Here is a 21134-nt window from a genome sequence, read left to right as displayed (position 1 = left end):
TCTTTTTTTTTTTTTTTTGGTAGTGCTGGGGATTGAACCCAGGGATTTGTACATGCGAGGCGAGCACTCTACCAACTGAGTTATATCCATCCCCAGCCTTATTTCTCTATTTTTGTTGGGATTTGTGTCATGACTTTTTGTTTGTTCATTGTTTTGCTTTAAGTACTGGGGATTGAACAGGGGTACTTTGCCACTGAGTTACGTCTCCTGTCCTTTTTATTTTTATTTTTTTATTTTGAAGCAGGGTCTTACCCAGGCTGACTTCTAACTTGTATCCTCTTGCCTCAGTCTTTGGAGTCACTAGGATCATAGGCATGTGCCACCATACTGGGCTGTCATGTAATTTGAAATCCTATTATTAGATGTCTTAAATTTATATGTAATATTATGTCTTCCTGATGAATTCACCCTTTTATCATTATGAAATGTCCCTCTCTCTCTCCCCCTCTCCAGGGAAAGACTTCTAGTCTTTTTTCTTTTCTTTCTTTTTTTTTTCTTTTTCTGATACCAGAGATTGAACCCAGAGGTGCTTAACCACTGAACTACATCCCCAGCCCATTTTATATTTTATTTAGAGACAGGGTCTTGCTGAGTTGCTTAGGGCCTTACTAAGTTGCTGAGGCTGGATTTGAACTTGCTATCTTCCTGCCCCAGCCCCAGAGCTAACGGGATTATAGCTGTGTTACACCATACCCAGCTATTTTAGTTTTCTTAAACTTAGTGTTTGCATCATATATTTTTTCTTTTTCTAAAAACAAAATTATTTTTTACTTTTAGGTGGACACAATACCTTTATTTTATTTTTATGCAATGCTGAAGATCAAACCCAGTGCCTCACACATGCTAGGCAAGCACTCTATCTCTGAGCCATAACTCCAGCCCAGCATCATATATATTTTCTGTGCTCTAATTGGGCAGGGTGTCTGGGGATAGAATCCAAGGATTTGTACTTGCTAAGCATGTGCTCTACTGCTGAACCACACCCCCAGCCATTATGTTTTAACTTTTTTAAAAAGTTTTTTATAAGATCTTTATTTAATTAATTAGCTAATTTATATGCAGTGCTGAGAATAGAACTCAGTGCCTCACATGAACTAGGAAAGCACTCCACCACTGAGCTACAACCCAGCCCCAATTATGTTTCAGCTTTTAACTGTTATTGTTTTAGTGTGTTTCTTTTGTAGACAGCATAGAATAGGACCCAGTGCCATCCCAAGCCATACTGGACAGGAGGTAGAAAGAAAACACACACACACACACTCATATATAATGAATTTTTTTTTTTTTTTTGCCAGTGTTGGGGATTGAAATTAGGGCCTTGTGGGCTGGGGATGTGGCTCAAGCGGTAACGTGTTTGCCTGGCATGTGTGCGGCCCGGGTTCGATCCTCAGCACCACATACAAATAAAGATGTTGTGTCTGACAAAAACTAAAAAAATAAATGAATGTTTTAAAAAAAATTAGGGCCTTGTGCAAGCTCTTTTTTTTTTTTTTAGTTGTATATGGACTCAGTGCCTTTATTTGTTATTATGTGGTGCTAGGATCAAACCCAGTGCCTCACAATTGCAAGGCAAGTGTTCTACCACTGAGCTACAACTCCAGCCCATTGTGCATGCTCTTTTATGTAATATTTAATGGTTAAATTTTTTCAACGTGGACATAATGGTGCACACCTGTAATCCCAGTGACTCAGGATTCCGAGGCAGGAGATTCACAAGTTGGAGACCAGCCTTAGCAACTTAGTGAGAGCCTGTCTCAAAATAAAAAATAAAAAGGACTAGGAATGTAACTCAGGGGCAAAGTGCCCCTGGGTTCAATCCCCTGAACCAAAAGAAAAAAAATTCTAGAACCTTAAAGTCATTGAAAAATGTTGACAAATTCAGAATTATGTATATTGCTGTTCTTACTTTAATGGAGCAGATTCACCCATAATATTTTCAAAATATATTTCTTTGCTTATTTCATTTTCAGTTGAGACAATTGCCATGTTTGACAGCTCTCTTGACCAAGTAACAATCTGAAGTAATTTTAAACTTCAGTTTACAGAAACTTATTTTGTAGGACAACACTATGATTGGTAGTATTAAAACATTCTCGGGGGGGGGGTGGCTGGAGTTATGGCTCAGAAGTAGAGTGCTTGTCTAGCCCATGTAGGGCACTGGATTTGATCCTCAGCACCACATAAAAATAAATAAATAAAATAAAGGTATTGTGTCCATCCAGAACTAAAATTAAAAAAAAATAATAATAATTCTTGGGGCTAGGGCATAGCTCAGTCATAGTGCACTTACTTAACATTGCAGGAGGCCCTGGTCTTGAGCAGGCCCTTAGCTGGGAAGCACTAATAAATAAATAAAATGTTCTCAAAACCACTTTCAGCAGGGTGCAGTGGCGCACACCTGTAATCCCAGTGGCTGGGGAGGCTGAAACAGGAGGATTGCAAGTTCAAAGCCAACCTCAGCAACTTTGCGAGGCACTAAGCAACTAAGTGAGACCCTGTCTCTAAATAAAATACAAAATAGGGCTGGGGATGTGGCTCAGTGGTTGAGTGCCACTGAGTTCAATCCCTGGTACCCAACAAATAAATACATAAATAAAAATAAAAGTAAAAAGCTGGGAATGTGTCTCAGTGGTTAAGTGCCCCTCGGTTCAATTCCCAGTACCCTCCCCCCTCCCCCCGCAAATTATGATCCTCCTGCCTTAGCTTACTGAATTGCTGGGATTACAGGTGTATGCCATGGTGGTACTAGAGATTGAACAGGCCCTTACACATGCTAGGTAAGTGTTCTACTACTAAGCTACATCTCCAGGCCTTTTTATTTATTTATTTTAATTTTGAGACAGGATCTCACTAAATTGCCCAGGTTGGTCTTAAATTTGAAATCCTCCTGCCTCTGCTCCTGAGTAGCTGGTGTATATGTTTTTAATGCAGTAGAGCTGCCATAAGAATATCCTATCTAATTCACCAAAATACATATATCCTTTGAATGGTACTAAAAAAGGTTATCATATTTAAATTCACAGGTGTAGTATTTTGCATCTTATATTAAGATGATGAGCCTTGTGTGCAGTAACGCTAACCTTATAATAACAGAGACTTGAGGGCTAAGGCAGGAGGATTTGAAGTTCAAGACCAGCCTCAGCAAATAAGTAAGACCCTGTCTCATAATTAAAAAAAATAAAAATAAATAAGGCTGGGTATGTAGCTCAGGTAAAGTACTCCTGGATTCAAGCACTAAAACAACACACATAAAAAATGATGATGAGCTGAGTAAGGCAAAAATTTAGTATAATCCTTTTGTTGGGAAATAATGGCTTGTATATTCCTACCATATATGTTCTATTATTATATCCCCAGCCATACTAGTTTTTAAGTCAATGTCATATTTTTTCCTTTTATTAACAGATTCATAAACAAACTATATCCAGAGTTTTCTTTAGTTCAATGAAGACAATAAATCTGGGACTAGGGTTGTGGCTCAGTGGTAGAGCACTTGCCTAGCACATGTGAAGCACTGGGTTTGATCCTTAGCACTGCATTAAAAATAAATAAAGGTATTGTGTTCATCTACAACTTAAAAAAATCTTACCAGTTTTGAAAAAAGACAATAAATCTTCTGTTGAATCCTTATTTAATTTGTTGTTGTTGTTGGCATTGGGGATTGAACATGGGGCACTTTACCACTGAGCTACATTCCCAGCCCTTTTTAATCTTTTATTTGGAGGTGAGGTGCAAGTTACTTTGGGCCTCCCTAAATTGCAAGGCTGACTTCTAACTTGCAATCCTACTGCCTCAGCCTTCCAGGACACTGGGGTTATATGTGTGCTAGCATTATTCCTAATGTGGATATATCTTATGATCTGATACATAATAAATGATGGGATACATATATTGTATAGTCAAAAAGTTTAGAAACAGCTGGTAAAGTCACACATTTTGTAATCCCAGCAACTGGGGAGGCTAAGGCAGGAGGATTGCAAATTAGGATCAGCCTGGGCAAATTAATGAGACCCTGTCTCAAAATAGAATGAAAAAAATCTGGGAATGTAGCTCACTGGTAGAGTGTCCCTGGGTTCAATCCCCAGGAATTGCATGAAATGAAAAAATAAATAAATAAATAAATAAAGGGAAATAGATTTTGTGTCTTTTACCACAAAAGGTATTTTAGCTTTTGCATGATTTCCCAGTAACATTTTAAATTTATTAAAAATAAGATAAAGATTAAGATAAAGATCGCTTTGAATGATTAAATATATTATTATATTGATTTACAACTACATTTATAGGCTGGGAATGTGGTTCAGTGGTAGAGCACTTTCCTAGCATGTGAAAAGCCCTGGGTTCAATTCCCAGAACCTTAAAGAAAAGTTCAACTATGTTTAGAAACATTCCCAAAATGGGACTTCCAATAGTTTCTTGTGATCCTTTAAAAGATAAATTGATTTTTGCAAAAAACATAACATGTAAAATCACCCAGAGACTATTTCACCATATTTGTCTAATTTGATTGCCTTCTAGAGAACATTATCTATTATACAATTAGTCTGAATATTTTATAAAACACTTTCATTTATAAAGCATCATGATGAAAATGGAACATTCAAGTCTTGGTTAAGGTGATGCCTGCCAGGTTCTCTACTGCAAAGTTACTTTTTTTTTTTTTTCACTTTGCATAGTCTTGTCAGAAGAAGCAATTCCCTAAGACCAGCTCACATTCAAAAGGAGGAGAGGATTTAAGCCCCATATCTTAAAGGGATAAGAATCAAATATTTTAAAAATATATTTTTAGTTGTTGATAGACCTTTATTTTATGTATTTATTTATACGCAGTGCTGAGAATTGAACCCAGTGCCTCACACATGCTAAGAAGTGCTCTACCACTGAGCTACAACTCCAGTCTAAGAATCAAATATTTAATATATATTTTGGAGGTGAGACTTTAAGGCTGTGTAACTATCATGTTTCACCTTAAAGTTTTGCCCACTAGTTTTAGCATTTAGTTAATTCCCCCCAGCTACTTGGAATTGAACCAAGGGCCTCAGGCATATTAGAGAAGTGCTCAACTACTGAGCTACATACCCAGCCCCTTTTATTTATTTATTTATTTTGTGGTAGGATCTAAGTTGCTGAGGCTGATCCTCTTGGCTCAGCCTCCCACACACCTGGGATTACAGGTGTGTGCTACTGTGCTTGCTCTGCAGCAATTGTTATGGTGGGATTCTTTTTTTTTTTTTTTTTTTTTTTTTGAGACATGGTCTTACTAAGTTGCTTAGTGCCTCACTATGTTGCTGAGCCTGGCTTGAATTTGAGATTTTCCTGCCTCAGTTTTCCAAATTGCTGGGATTATAGGCATGCACCACTGAACTGGCTTAATATGATGGTATTCTAAAGGGAAGTTTTCTACTTTTCTCATTCCTTCTACATGTCGTTTCTGGAATTCTTTTTTTCTTCTTTTTTTTGGGGGGGGGTAGTGCTGTGGCTAGAGCTCAGGGCTGTGTGAACTCATAGTTAGGTGTATGTACAAATATGTAACAACATATCCCACCATTAAGTACACCTATAATGTACTAAGAAAAAATTTCAAATGGGCTGGGGTGTAGCTCAGTGGTAGAGTGCCCTTGGGTTCAATCTCCAGTACTGGAAAAAAAAAAGGAAATAAACCAAGATCTGGGCATGAGGTACTTGTTATTTCTGGAATAGCTTTTTTTTTTTTTTTCCTTCTCAGTGGACAGACTGAGAACCTTTCAGGAGCTATCAAGAACATATGACAACTAAAATGCAACACAGTATCTGTAGTAGGGAGCTTCTAAGATGTCCCTCAGTGGTCCCTCCTACTGATATTCATGGTCTAGTGTAATCTCCTCCCCTTGAGTAACTTGATTCAAACCAACAGATTGCTTTAACATGGAGGGGATGTCGCTTCCACGATTAGATTATATGAGATTGGAACTTCTGTTTTAATTTCTGACTCTCTTGTTGGCTTTTTTAAAAAAATATTTATTCTTAAGTTTTAGGTGGACTCTATCTTTATTTAACCCAGTGCCTCATGCATGCTAGGCAAGCACTCTACCACTGAGCCACAACCCCAGCCCCTCTCTTGTTGGCTTTGATGAAGTAAACTACCATGCTGTGAGATGCCTTACACAAAAGCAAACATGGCAAGGACTGACGGCATCTCTGGCTGACAGCCATCAAGGAACTGGGGCCCACCATTCGACAGGCTGCACAGAACTGAATCCTGCCAACAACCAGAGGCATGTGGGCCTGATCCCTTCCCAGTCACACTTGTAGATGATTCCTCAATTCAATCCAATACCTTCTTTATGCCCTAAAGAGAGACTCTGAAGCTTAGGACCCAGGTGAGTCCAGCATGAATTCCTAGCCCACGAAGCATGAGAGATAATGAACATGCTTTTTTTAGCCACTAAGATTATGATCATTTGTTACACAGGAATAGATAACTAATGTATTATCCTTACTTGGATCCTATTACAGAAAAGATATTAGTGGGAAAATCCACGAAACTCAAATAGTCTGAAACTGAGCTAAATGTACTCTATAAATACTATTTTCTTAGCATTGATGAATGTGCCATATGGAGGTGGGGGAGATCTGGGATGTAGCTCAGTGGTAGAGCACTTGCTTAGCATGGTCAAGACCCTAAATGCTCCCCAGCACCCCACAAAGTGTTACCATAGTTAAGTAAAATTAACATTAGGGGGATGTAGGTGATTGGTATGGGATCTCTGAGGGCTTTGCAACTCTTTGGTAAATCTAAAATTATTTCAGAATAAAAACTAAAGAGGTTTGTGGAAGTAGATCATTGGTAGAGTGTTTGCCTAGCATGCTCAAGGCCAGAAGGGGGGAGTGAGGAGGGAGGGAGGAAAAGAAAGGGAAAGGAAAGGAAAGGAAAGGAAAGAAAAGAAAGAAGCCACTTCTGGGTATTATATGTTATGTTTATAAGAAAGAGATTATACCAAGGTTGAGGAGAAAAACAATAAAGGTATCAGGTATCAGCAGTCTGGTGATAGGGACTCAAAGACTAGCTCTGAGGGGTTGCAGAAACAGATTAGAAAGAGGTATCAAGTGTGGTGGACACAGTTTGGTGGGGGGAAGTCACAGTGACTAAGTCCTGTTGGAACCCTCAGGGGTCAGTCTGATGGGGAGTCTTAGTTCTGTTGAGGAAATTTCCTCACATTCTGTTGAGGAAATTGCTGGGATAAAGCCTAATGTTTCTCCTGGGTGTCAGAGTCGAGTCTGGCTGAGAAATTCCAAGAAAAATGTTTTTTTGTTTTGTTTTTTTGGTACTGGGTACTGAACGTAGGGGCACTCAACCACTGAAACACAACCCAGCCCTTTTTTATATTTTTAAATTCACAGACAGGGTCTTGCTGAGTTGCTGTAAGCCTCACTAAATTGCTGAGGCTGGCTTTGAACCTGTGATCCTCCTGCCTCAGCCTCTGAGCCACCGGGATTACAGATGTGCACCATGGCACTCGGCTCAAAAAAATACTTGTATATATTCATCTCAATTTAAAATCTCCCAAGATGTCAATGTCTGCTCCAAAATGGAATTGCTTCTCTGTTACTCTACTTTCATAGTTTTTATCTTTCCCTTCCTACCATCACGAATACCTATCTTATCTGCCAGGAGATAACCTCTTGTATTTATCAGTTTCAAAAGTGAGTTTGTGTGGTATGCGTGTGTAATCCTAACTATTTAGGAGGCTGAGCCATGAGGATTGCAGGTTTGAGGCCAGCTTTGGCAATTTAGTAAAACCCTGTCTCAAAAAATAAAAAGGGTTGGGGATGTGGCACAGTGATTAAGCGCCACAGGGTTCAATCCCTGGTACCAAAACAAAACTATAATGTATTGATGGGAAAAAAGCAGCTTCAAGAAAAGAATAATGTGCCATTTACATACTCAAGAAATACATATTTGGGGTTGAAGGTGTACTCAGTGGTAGAGGGTTTGCCTAGTGTGCTTGAGTTCCTGGGTTCAATCCCCAAATACTGCCATAAAGAAAACAAAAATACATTTTCAAAAGGAGACCAGCCTGGGCAGTTTAGCAAGACCCTATCTCAAAATAAAAAAAGTGACTTTACACTTTGTTTAAAAATGTTTTTTGTCACTTATTAAGGGGAAAAAACCCTTCTACATGAAAAGCTTGTCATGAAAAGCTTGAATATTTTTAAAATAAATATTCAACTCTTATTTTCTTCTATACTATTAAAGTGTTATTTTTAATATAATTCTTTGTTTAAAAAAAAAAGTAAAATGGAGTAATATAATTCTTTCCACCAGAATGAATTGGCTGTAAGTTCAGGTGGTAGTCTAATATTATTTATTGAGCAATTCATTCTTTTCTTTGTGGTTAAGAAATACCAACTAGCTTTGAATTTCCTTCTGGTCTTGATCTGTTTGTATACTAGCATTATTTTGCTTTAATTACTGTAAGTAGTTTCATAATTTGAAAAATTATGCACTCCTCTTCTGTCCCCTTATTCATCTCTCTAATTGTTTTTCTTAAAGAGGTTTTTTTAAAATTTTTTTTANGAAGGAAGGAAGGAAAGAGAGAAAGAAAGAGAGAGAGAAAGAGAGAAAGAGAGAAAAAAGAAAAGAAAAAAAGGGGTTGGGGCTGTAGCTTAGTAGTAGAGCAATTGCCTAGCATATTGCAAGACCATGGATTCAGTCCCTCAGTACTACACACACACACACACTCACAAAGAGCTCGCAGGGATCTATGTGGCTCACCAATAGAATGCTTGCCTAGAAAGTTCAACCCTCTGGGTTCCATCCCCAGAACTGGGAGGTGGGAATGAACTTGCAAGCATATCTTATTTTCCTCTTCTACCCTTATCTCACTTAAGCATTTATTGCTTCACACATTTACAGGCTGCCTATCTTCAGAAGTTATTTATTATTTTAAGTATTGGGGATTGACCCCAGGTGCTTTACCACTGAGCAAGTCCATTTTTTATTTTGAGACAGGGTCTTGCCAAGTTGCTAAGGGAGGCCTCGAATTTATGATTCACCTGCCTTAGCCTCCTGAGTAAATGGGATTACAGGCGTGCACCACATAAATTGTGACTACAAGTGTGTGTCACTGCCAGCCCCACAACACTTATTTTAATTCTATTCCTCAGCCTCTCCAAACAGGAAATGGGAATGAGCAGTAGCACCTTCTGACCACCAGCCCTCTGGGAAATATATCAGGTGAAATAACTGCAAAAGTTAGATGGGTACGTGGCAGGTCATTAAAAGGACTGATTGCTTTTGCATACAGGTGATTTTCCTCCAGACCTTCTTCCTATCTAAATTCCCTTGTCTACCACTCTGAAATGCTTCTTCCAGTAACTTGTATCCCTCTTGGTCTGCATAGACCACATTCACTACACAGTAAAAAACAAGCACATGAGACACTTTGCCAAAGTTAAAAGCGCATCAAACACGCCTAGCATTTATTATTTTAATCACAAACCTACAGACCCCTCAGTACACCCTCCTTGGGGCCTGGCCCCAGCAATCCAAAGCTGATGACCTTGGGTATAGGCAGCAGGAGAGGTGGGGATGGGTAAGGAGTGTCTCTTGATAACTCTGAAATGGGGGGAATCCTCCAAATGAAGAACTGAGTAGGGGCCAGAGGTTGGGGATAACCTAGCTTCTGAGTAGGGGGGACAATAAAAAAATCAGTTAAACAAATGAGAGAAGGTACAATACACTTTTGCAACCCTTCCTCCAAGCCTCTGCCTGTAAGGGAGACTTTGTCTTTTTCCTGGGCAGGGATCTCCCTGGAGGGGCCCGGTCCTTCACCCTGTTCTACATTTTGAACAACAGTACTGGGGTACTAGACACCTGGTCTGGATCCCCAGTAATCCCCAGCATCTCCCCAAACTTTCCCTAAAGGAAGAAGACAGGACTCTACCCAAGGGTAGAGGCTTAACTCTCACTCCAGATCTAGGTTGGAAGAATAAAACTGTAGAATTTCAACATCTGTCCTCTTCCCCAAGAGCAGAGTTAGCTCAGAGCCCTCCTAGGTCAGGTCAGGTTGGTCCCAGGTTAAGGTGGGGAGCTTAAGTACTGCTCCTCCCTGCTGAGTGGAATGCTTGCATGAGATGTTGCTAAGGGCCAAGGGTAGGGCTGTGGTCTTCAAGTGGGATGGCCTGCTCCTACTGACTCCTTCACACCTGAAACACCTGTGCTGGACTCTTCCTATAGGGAAGGGATAGAATGGGGCCTGGCCTCCATTCCCAGAAGGGCAGGACTCAAGTTCCCATGGGAAGGGGCTGGGTCATGTCCTCACTTCTATTCCTTGTTTGGACAGGGAAGGGTTCATGGGGAAGGAGATGGGCTTAACCCCCCCAGGGGTGGGACCTCCTCTTCCAGTGCCAAGATGGGCTAGACTGGCAGATCCCAGGGAAGGGATGGAGCAGCATCCTGACATCTCCTATTCCCAGGAGACCTGGTTAAGACAGTCTTTAGCGGGCAGAGGTGGGACCCCATCCTGTCTCCTTTGGTCTCCTGGTCAAGGGTAGGGCCCATAGAGCAGGGACAAGGCTGTGATCCCCAGCAGACAGACCCTGATCTCACAGCCTTCTCCCTCTGAAATACCTGCACTGGGCTATGCCTTTGGGGGAAGGGGCAGACCCTCATCGGACTCCTCCTCCTTGACTATTACAGGGGTGGAACCTGATCACATCTCTACTTCCCCCAAAATTCCTGGGCAGGGCAGTTTCATGGGAGGGTGGGGAAAAGGCAGGGCCTCATCCTGACTCCTCCTCCTTTCCTGGGTGGGGAAGGTCCCAGGGGAGGGGTGAGGCCTGATCAGGACTCTTCCTCCATGCTGAAGCTGCTGCGGCGGCTGCTGGCCTTCGAGACAGCCGGGGATACTGAAGAAAGCAGGGGGTCAGAGGAAGCCCGCAGTGGGGACAGGGCACCCCCCGACAGTCCTCCCACCACCCCCTCCTCCTCCTCCATCAGAATGTCCTCCAGCCCCAGGTGGAAGGGGTCTCCCAGGTCCCCCAGGTGGTCACTGGGAAAGTGCAGGTCCAGAAGAGCATCTGAAGGTGGTGCTGGGGGCTGCTGATGCGGAGCATTCTGGGCAGGTCCCCCTGCTACATGAAATGCTGCTGTGCCTGGCCTGCCCTCCTCCTCAATGTCCAGCTGCTCTGGCTTGAGGCTGTCAGAGGCTGAAGTCGTGGTTAGGGAGAGCAGCCCTGGGGTGGGAGGCACTGGCAAACCATGGATCTGGGCCTGCAGTTCTAGCTCCTGTAAAAAGTAGGGGATGGGTACAGAAAAAGATGGGGTTCTGAGTCTCCCAGAGGCAGAGGAGGGTATTGGTTAAAAATCCAGACTGCCTGAGTTCCAATTCAACCTCTGCTACTGGATACTTTCAAAACTTTAGGCAACTGGCTTAAAGTCTGAGCCTCAGAGTCCCAGTCTATAAAAGGGTTATAATAATGGTCCCCGTCATCTCATATGACTGTTGTAAGGATTAATGAGTTAATGGATATAAAACTTGTTACAGTGTGTGGCACAAGATAAACACCATGTATTTTAGCTAATAGTCATAAATGTTATTAATGTTAGCTAACATTAATTAGTATTCTTATTAATGTTTTGATTATTATATATCATCATCATCATCATCATCATCATCATCATCATCATCATCATCATCATCTTATGAATCAGGAAACCTGGAGAATCCCCCAAATATGCCAAGATGGGAAACCAGGTCTGTTCTTGCTCTGCCTCTGCCTGCAGGATCCTCCACTCCCACCCGGTCACCCCTGCCACCATCTCTTCCTTCTAGACCTGAATTCGAAGCTGCAGGCTGCGGTTGGCTTGCTCCAGGGACCGCTGTCGACTTTCCAGATCTTTGGAGCGCTGTTGCTCCTTCTGCAACTTGCGGATATAATCCACAGAGGCCTTCAGGATGGTGCCTTTGTTCCAGCGCATCTCTCTATGGGGCCCAAGGCGGAAGAAAAATGGAAAGGCTGAATATGGAGTCTCTCAAGAGGTGAGGGGGGATCATACCAGGTAAATGGAGCACCCTACCAGATGCCCAGAACTTGAGGCAAGGCTACTCAAGGGTATGAAAACTCCCTGTCTAGAACCTTCTAGGCTTTACACACCAAACCCTGGAAGACCTGTGTGACCTGACCCCATCTGGATCCTTTGCCATATATGGCCCTCTTCATTTGTTGCACTACAGCCACAATGGCTTCTCATTGCTTGTAGAACATGGAAAACCATCCACATCTCAGGGCTTCTGCCCACCTGTGCCCTCTGCCTAGAATATTCTTCATCCAAACACCTACATGGCTACCTACCTAGCCTGCTTATGCTTTTTATTTCTTGTGTGCTGGGGATGGAATACAGGGCCTTGACCATGTGAGGTAAGCACTCTACCACTGAGCTACACCCCAGGCCCCCATCTTTAGGCTCTTAATTCAAATATTTCCTTATTAGCTGAAGTCTGTCCTGAGTTGAGGCCCACCTGTTCCACCCTTCTCACCCCAAAATCTCACCTTCTCCACCCCAAACTCTCACCTTCCTCAATGCACCAACACTCTCCCACCTTCCTTCTGTTTTTTGCGAGTGTGTGTGTGTGTGTGTGGGGGGGGTGCTGGGGATTGAACCTGGGGCCTTGCACATGCTAGGGTGTAGCTCTACCACTGGGCTACACTCCTGCTCTTTTCATATTTTATTTTGAATCAGAGTCTCACTAAGTTGCTTAGGGCCTTGCTAAGTTGCTAAGGCTGGCCTCAAACTTGCAATCCAACTGCCTCAGTCTTCTGAGTAGCTAGAATTATAGGAGTGTGCTACTGTGCCTAGCTTCCTTCTGTTCTTTGTTTTTCCCCTGACACTGATCAAAATGTGAATCTCACAGATTTTACTAATTCATCTTGTTTACTGTCTGTCGCCCCAACTAAAACATGAGTTCTATGAGGTCAAGGATCTCTGTCTCTTTTTTTCCCTCTGGTATCCTCAGGGCCTACCATGGTACCTGATACAAAATAGAGGCTCAATAAATAAATCTTGAATAGAATAAATAAAGGAAGTACTAAGTGAATAGAACACTAGGTGCAATACGTTCTGTAGGGAGCAGACAGGACATATAAACCATACCATCACACACTTAATATTTTAGATGGGCACACAGTGAGAGTCTGCAACCCTGCTCAGGCTGAGAAAAGACCAGAAGAGAACTGGCGCTTGGGCAAGACTTCATAGAGGGCCAATCAAAGAACAAATTCTTTAGCATGGGGCACCCCCCCACCTCCCACTGGCCTGGGATCCCCAGCCCAGACTCACGGGTCATTGGACTTGGGAATGAGGGTGCCCAACTCCTTGATCCTATCGTTAATGTTGAATCGCCTGCGACGCTCAACTTTGGAGGCAGGGAGAGAGAAAGAAAAGGTGAAAGAGTCATCAATGGGTAAAAGAGGGAAGAGAAAATGGGATGCTGGAAAGCTGGTATAGGGAGGGGGCTCCCCATGGAGAGAGGGCCAGAACTCAGAGCAAAGCAGGAATGTGTAGCGCATGGGCAAGCGTGCACACTCAGGCTTACTCAGGTTGTGATTGTCTTTCTTCTGGCGTTCCTTCAACAGGGCCTTTGCCTCGGTTTCTGGAAGAGAGCAGGGGTGGTAAAGGCCTCTGGACACAGAAAGAAGGAGCATGTGCAGATACAGAGGTAGGGGTTGGTGGGCTAGGGACCAGGGAAGTGACTCTTTAAAGAGATGGGATCAGACTGTGTTGCCCATGTTATGAACTCCTGGGCTCAAGCAACCCTCCTGCCTCAGTTTCTTGAGTAGCTGGGACTATAGGTACAGGCCACCAAACTCACTTTTTTTTAAAAAGTGACTCTTCTTTATTATTTTTATGAGGACATGATGACAAGCCAGTTGTTATACCCAAGATGAGAAGAAGTGAGGTGAAAGCAGGACCATGGATCATATAAAGAAAATACAAAAACAGCCCATTTCATTCTTGCTTGCTTGTTTTTTATTCCCCCTTTTTGGTACTGGGAACTGAACCCAGGGCTTCATGAATGCCAAACAGACACCCTAGTACTGAGCTACACCCCAAGACCTGGCAGGCATGGAGCTCAGCCCAAGGTACAAAGTGGGGGTATGAAGCCAAGATTCTGGTACTTACCAGAGATCTCCCGTTTGATGTTAGGCAGCTCAGCTGGACAGGAGTTGCTGACAGTGATGGCTGGCGTGGCCACACCCTGATTACTGTACACGTCAAGCAGATTCCCTGACACAGGCAGCTGAGGGCAGCGAGAACACAGACACAATGGTTGGGAATAGGCCCCAGGCTCAGCCTCTCCTCAGAAGCAGGCTCCTGACTGCCCCCACATACCCCAAAGACAGGGCCCTCTAATGCAAGGACTGGTTGTCCCAGGAACCCTTCCTTCTTCAAGGAAATTTCACATGGCAACCCAATGTGGGGGGACAGAGCAAAGTGGACCTCTTGTGCTTTGCTGAGTGACTAGGGCCTGCCTAGTATGCCTATCACCCCTACCAGGTCCCTCAAATCTTTTAGGGGATCTCCCAAAGCCCTCTCCCAAACCGCAGTGCTGGCCCTGAGAAGAAATGCTGGAAAACCACCATTCTCAGGTCTTTCTCAGCTCTGATGTGACATTCCAGTCTGATAGCTCCTCCCAGCACAACATTCCAATCCAACATTCTTGGAACACTCCAACCCAATCTCCTCAGACCTTGGTAAATTGTCATGGTAACATTCCACCCAAAATCTGGCCTTCTGGAGCATTCCAACCTAATCTTCAGTCTTTCACTTTGATCAAGTCATTCCACCTTAAATACCATGCCATGTACCAAGGTCCTAACTCTAGGAAAATGACTCTAGGGACATTTTCCCACACATTCTGATCTCAACTACTCAACAACTACCACTGCTTTTATATCAGCCTAATGTTTTTCTTTCCTCTACACTCTCCTGGATCTACTCCAGTGCAACAAACCAGTATAAAAGTACACCCAAGTCCCACCTCTTGATGAATTGTCATGTTTTGACACTTCCTTATCTGTCTGATATAAGATCCCAATCCCTGTGTCTAAATCAATGAAAACTTCTGGACTGGGGATGTGGCTCAGTGGTAGAGTGCTTGCCTAGTGTGTGAGAGGCCCTGAGTTCAATCCCCAGGACCACACAAATTAAAATAGACAAAGTTCTAATAAACTGGTACCAATTTTTTGTAGTGCTGGGAATAGAACCCAGGTCTTCACACATGCTAGGCAAACACTCTACTGCTGGGCTATACCCCCAGATCCAAACTGGTACTATTTTTATACATTCTTTTTGGGGGAGAGTACTAGGAATTAAACTCAGAGGCACTTTACCCCTGAGCTACATCTATAGCCTGTTTTATTCTTTTATTTTGAGATAGGGTCTTGTGAAGTTGCTGAGGCTGGCCTCAAACTTTCAATCCACCTGCCTTAGCCTCTCGAGTTGCTAGGATTATAGGTGTGTGGTACCATGTCTGGACTACAAATGCTTCTATCCTCTTAATAAGTGGGAACAAAGTCAAACCATAGCTACTTATGTATATTGCAAAGCAAGCTATGAGATCCTTACAATGTACTAGTGTCAGAATGTTATAATAGTACATCCCTTATTCCAGAAAGTTTTACTCATTCTCTACTAGGGCCTCGCCTCTTGGCCCAGTACACTACAAGATACCACTTGTTACAACCCACACCAAATATTGAGCCTTTGGGCATGTTCCAGTCAATACATGGTCTGGGGATACCCCAAACATCTGACTCCCTTGGGATATTCAAATTGCTATATGATTCTTATCTCTTGGTACTTCTACAGGAAAGCCCAAGTGCTTTGGTATGCCTTAATATCTCCATAAACTCCCTTCAAAGTCTATAAGGGCCTCCGCTTCACATAGTCCAATACAAGGCCCAAGGGCAATACTATGCCATATTCTCATCATAGGGCCTCCCTCTCTACCTTAGTACAATCAATGGCAAGGGTCTCATATATACACAGCCAACAAGGGTGTATTCTTAGTGATAAAAGGATGCCCTAATTTTCAGACCAATCAATCACCCGTCTCAAGGCCTCACCGTGCTGGGGAGCTGCAGCCCTGCGGTGCCTCCGGGCAGGTAGCTGAGCATCTCATCATTGTAACTGGACTCCAGGCTGATGATCTCATCAATGACATCATCAATCTGGGGGTAAAAGTAAATATTGTACAGGGTTAGAAGGATTGGAAGGGAAGGCTGGGGGTACAGTTTAGTGGTACAGCACTTGCCTAGCATGTATAAGGAAGGCCCTAGGTTCCATCCCCAGCACCACAAGAAAAATTGGAAGAAGGGCATGAGAGAGATGTCTACAGCCTTTTACCTCCTTCTCTGAGCTGGACCCGATGGTGAGCAGTGCCATGGGGCTGTTGGGAGCGCTGCCTGTGGGACCAGTGGTGTGAGCAGCCTCAGGGGCAGGCAGCGGCTGGGCACTGGTGGGCCCTGGTGGTGGGGTGAGGGCCTGGGAAGCCAGCTTGGGCCCAAGTGTAGTGGACAGGTACTGTTTCACCTGCTGCCGGCGTGCCTGCTGCAGGTGGTAGCGCGTTGGGTTCTCCAGGTGGGTCTGTACCTATGAGATAAGAAGGACGGGGCAGGGAGGGGACAAGGTGGAACAGTATCAGAGGGGTGATTCTGAGCCCCAGCCTGATCTCCCTGACTCCTCTGTTCCTAGGTTTAGGTATGCAAACTGGGTCCAGAATCTGAAAACCCTTAAAAAATATTGATGAATCTTGCCAGGCGCAGTGGCGCACACCTGTATTCCCAGCTACTTGGGAGACAGATGAGAGAGGATCATAAGTTAGAGGCCAGCCTGGGCAACCTGGCGAGACCCTACCTCAAAATAAAGAATAAATAGGGGTGGGGGTATAGCTCAGTGATAGAGCATATCTGGGTTCAATCCCCAGTACTGGAAAAAAATATTGGTGAATCTGACCAAAGACCTAATCCCTTGCTCAAAAATCCTTCATAGTCCCTAAGATCCACCCACAGCTGACCAGAACTCTCAGTTTCTAGATCACCTTGTCACTGTTCCCAAGACTCCCCTAGAATCTCTGACACCATCTAACAACTCCCCTGGAGTCTCTGACACCACCTAACATCTGGAAACTACACATGGTTTTCCAAAACACCCTAATCACCAAAGAATTACACACACACACACACACACACACACTCATGAGAAGCTCATCCTACAAAGCCAGTGCCCACCTGGGGCTTGGATGATCATCCGTGGTCCACCAAGACATCCTTGTAGCCCCCAAGAACTACTCACAAGTCCACAAAAACACCTCAGAAACACTAAACACATAGGACATTAGCAAAACCATTTAAATACTACCAGGGACCTTCTTTACAGACCCTAGAACCTCATCCAAAAAGACACTAGGACCCCAGGCCACCCCTAGCTCTTAGGATCACTTCTTTGATACCTGGAGTAACTCTCAGGGTCTCTAGACCTCACCTTACCTTGAGCACCTCCCTGGGCACCTGAGCAGGGGGTGGACGGCCCAACGTGTGGCCCCCAGCAGAGACACCAACCACAGAGATGGCAGGAGAGGCAGGTGCAGGACTGGGGAAGGAAGCAGCTGCAGCCTGTTCGCGACGCTCACGCCTCTCCTGCTCCTGTGCCTGGGCCCGCATGAGTTGTTGCCGCAGCAAGACCCGGGATGAAGAAGATGACGACATGGCAGGGGTCCTGGAGCCCCCTGCAGAAGACGATGTAGAGAGTGTAGCTGGGGTGGTTGGTGTGGCCTGCAGTGATATTGGGAGGCTGTGGAATGGGAAATATGGGGCCATACGTAAGCTAAAAGTCTCTTCCCATGTCTAAGGGTCATAGTGTGCTGGAATAGACAGACACAGGAGCCAGGCAGATTTTCTGCCTTCGGAGGCTACAATGTGGAGGGCAAAACAAAGGAACCAGGCCTGTTTGCAGCCCTCAGGGGTCATAGTGGAACCAGACTCCGTCTCAGCATTCAGAGTTCAGACTAGTGGGGGAATTTTAGCCCTCACTCCTAATAGTGAAGCCTAGGTTTGAGCCAGTTCATATTCTACATGGAGATGCCATTGCTGGGCTCTGCAGGAGGGGCGTATCCCATTTAAAGGTCGAGTGGAAGCAGAGTTCAGATTGCAGCAATGGACAAGGTATGCAAAGGACTCCTAAATCCAATTTGGGGCTGCAGATGCTCTTGGAGCTCCTGGACATGGGCATCAGGATAAAAGGGCAGTCTCGGGCACCCCCTTCCTTCCCTGTTAGGGCCTCTGGTCCCAGGAGCTAGTCAGTCTTGAAAATCTCAGAGATTTCACAATCCTCTCTTCCTGCCCCTCTTCCAGGTCCCCTCCCCTCTCTTAGAGCTCAGGCCGATGACTCAGCACATTTAGACTACCAGGCTAGGGGAAAGAAGAGAGTAGTAGGGGTTCCTCCAGGGATTAGGGTGGGTGGGCTTGTAAAGTGTGGGCGGGGCTGTGGTCATGACTCCGCCCACCTAGGGCGGAATTTACGCAGGACATTCCCTTCCACTGGGTGCTCCAGGCCTGCAAGAATATTTGTGTATCAATAGGTGTGTAGGTATAGTTAAGGGAGGCAGGGGAGTTCTGATCAGAGATAACATAGTTTGCCCACCTGTTTCCCTGTGTGATATGCTCTTTTAGGCCCCTGATTTTACTATCTAGAAAATACAGGCTGCTGAGAGAATGGGTTGGGCTAGCACTGAGGGACTCTGCCCTGTCGGGAGGGGAGGCTGAGGAACTGGGGGTGGGTATCAGGTAGGCCAGTCATACCTGGAGCGTAGGGGTAGGGGTTGGCTTTTGAGCTCGTAGAAGCTGTCAGGATCAAGGATGTTTTCTAATTCAATGTCAGCAACAATCCCGGATTCCGGAAGCAAAGAGTTCAGGCTGAGGGTGGGAAGGAGGGAGGGGGGTGGTCAGTGATTGTAGGGAAAACTCATTCCTTTCCTTTTTTCTGAGACAAAGAGGGAGGGAGCCCTCAAGCATACTTGGCCACCTTGCTGGGTTACCTCCACCGAGAATCCCTTCATCTGTTCCCCATCCCCTTTCCTCTCCTAACTCTTTATTTCTGAGTTATCCATGGTCCCTTAAGAGCCAGAATAATGAATGCCTGAATCCCAACCCCTTCACTCTAACAATCACATGTAGCAGCAACCAGGGTTTGAGAAAAACAGAATTTAGGAATGACAATTCACTTCGAAGCATTCCTGACTTTTAAATTCAGAGTTCTCCCAGACACACCCCCATCCCCTACGGTTCTGACAGTTGCAGTTGAATGTTAGCCTATGTTTGAATCTACACAAACACACACACACCTAGGGGCATCCCTCAGCATAACTGTCCAATGTAACACTAACTGCATGCATCACAAAGACAACTGGAGACCATTCACTTTATCTAAGAGCTACCCCTTTGCAAGTGAGTTTTCCCCAGCCCCAGCCAGAGTTTACGAGACATTAATACACACCCAAATATAAAAATGGAAACACGAAAGGCTCCCTCACTCCAACAGTTTGGATTTACAAGTGAGAGAATTTGGGTGGATGATCTGCTTTATATGAGCATTCATTTCTTAGCTGGAGGAACCTACCAGTTCTCTCCTGTTTTTTGGGGGATAGATCAAGACACATACACACACACACACACACACACACACACACATATCTCCAGTATCAAGATCCACTGGCACACAAAACAAGAAGCCATGCACACCCCTCCCTTCAAACTGTGCCCAATACTGTGATGATCCAGGTTACTATAAGGAATTAGAAGATGGTAAACCCAGAAAGGTTCCTGCTCAGCCCTCCATGCTGGGTACAAGAACCCTAGTGCCCAGGGAACACTTACACACATGTGGATGAATATGCATCCTTGAATTTAGTCAAAGATTTAAAATCCTGAGACTGAGGGTGACTTCACTTGATAAGAATCCTCTCCCCTCCCCAAGGATCTGTCTTCCTTCCACTCCTCACTTTCAGATGGGGCCCTAAAACCACCCAGGAAGTAGGGAAGAGGAAGCTAGGGGAGCCGCTGAGGTCAGCACAATCCCAGGCAGAAAGGAGGCAAAGCCCCCTCCCATGCTCACACACCCATTGCACAGAAGTTGAAAGAGATGGGGTGCTGGGGTGGGCAGGGAGAGATGGAGCTCCAAAAAGGGTTGATGAGAGTGGGGATGAGAAGAAGCCAGAGAAGAGAACCTACCCATGCCGGGATGGTGCAATCAGTACTCACTCCAGCTCTAGGGACAGATTCAAGATCACCCCCGGGAGCCCGAGACAGACTGGGAGGGCCAGATGAAAAGAAGAGGGAGTGTGTGGGTAGTGAGTGGGCAGGGCTGGTTGAAAGGCTGAGTGGCAGCAGGAACAAGACCCTCCTCTGGGTTCCCAAATAAGGTCTGAGGCCTGCCCGGAGCTTCCTACTCTACCGGGTGATCTCCCATTCAAGCCTCTGTAGGGTGTGGGATCTGACTGGGTGGGCAAGGGTAACAGGATTATTCTGGACAAGTCTTAGTGAATGTTACTTCTCTTGCTCACTCACTTACCCACACAAGATTGGTATCACACCGCATAACTGAAATACCCCCCAGTCTCTCCAGATTCAAGTTATTCCCAAACACATCAACCAATCACTGGGAGTCACTAAGGTCCCAAAACAGCACCTCTGCACCCCATTATCTTTCTTCCACAGAGAGAAAGGCTCCAGGATTTCCTTAAAATCAGTATATCCTCAATCAGTGTACCTGACAATGTACCCTCAAATTCATTCCTTTCATGCCCAACTCAAGGACCCCACATTCAGCCTCTAATTAGCCTCCCAAGTTCTGATACCTCAGACTAGTTTCTGGATACTACAGAATCTGCCATTCTAGACCCAGTCAAGGGCCCCCCAAATCTGACCCTGCCCCCTTTAATGCACTCTCACGACTCCTTTAAGCCTCAGTCCAAGCAGGCCACCACAGGATTCCTTAGGTGCCCCCCCAAGATCGGCGCCCCAACGTCCTCCAAGCCTAGGCCAAGGGCCTACAATCCCAGTCAGGGGTCCCAATGCTCTCAGATGAGCCCCCC

At 44.7% G+C, this 21134-nt stretch overlaps 1 protein-coding gene across 3 annotated transcripts; it reads right to left on the bottom strand.

The window, feature by feature from the left end:
- Window positions 1-9429: 9429 nt before the first annotated feature.
- Tfe3 (transcription factor binding to IGHM enhancer 3) lies at window positions 9430-20407 on the bottom strand. Of its 3 annotated transcripts, none has more exons than XM_015506481.2 (10): window positions 20272-20407; window positions 18844-18957; window positions 17533-17836; window positions 16391-16636; window positions 16111-16215; window positions 14165-14282; window positions 13578-13634; window positions 13322-13397; window positions 11819-11966; window positions 9430-11269 (listed from the first exon to the last, which is right to left on the bottom strand). In XM_015506481.2, exons 3-10 carry the CDS (start codon window positions 17749-17751, stop codon window positions 10826-10828), a joined length of 1413 nt encoding a protein of 470 aa, XP_015361967.1. In that variant the 5' UTR covers window positions 17752-17836; window positions 18844-18957; window positions 20272-20407; the 3' UTR covers window positions 9430-10825. The 3 variants fall into 3 exon arrangements, with proteins under 3 accessions (XP_015361967.1, XP_015361969.1, XP_048652556.1); XM_015506483.2 differs by having other exon boundaries at window positions 17533-17771; XM_048796599.1 differs by lacking the exon at window positions 20272-20407 and adding an exon at window positions 19918-19938.
- Window positions 20408-21134: the final 727 nt, after the last annotated feature.

Source organism: Marmota marmota, unplaced genomic scaffold, assembly GCF_001458135.2.
Source record: "Marmota marmota marmota unplaced genomic scaffold, marMar, whole genome shotgun sequence".
NCBI classification, from domain to species: Eukaryota; Metazoa; Chordata; class Mammalia; order Rodentia; family Sciuridae; genus Marmota; species Marmota marmota.
The sequence above is the reverse complement of the archived record's forward strand: the minus strand, read 5'-3'. Positions and strand labels throughout refer to the sequence as shown.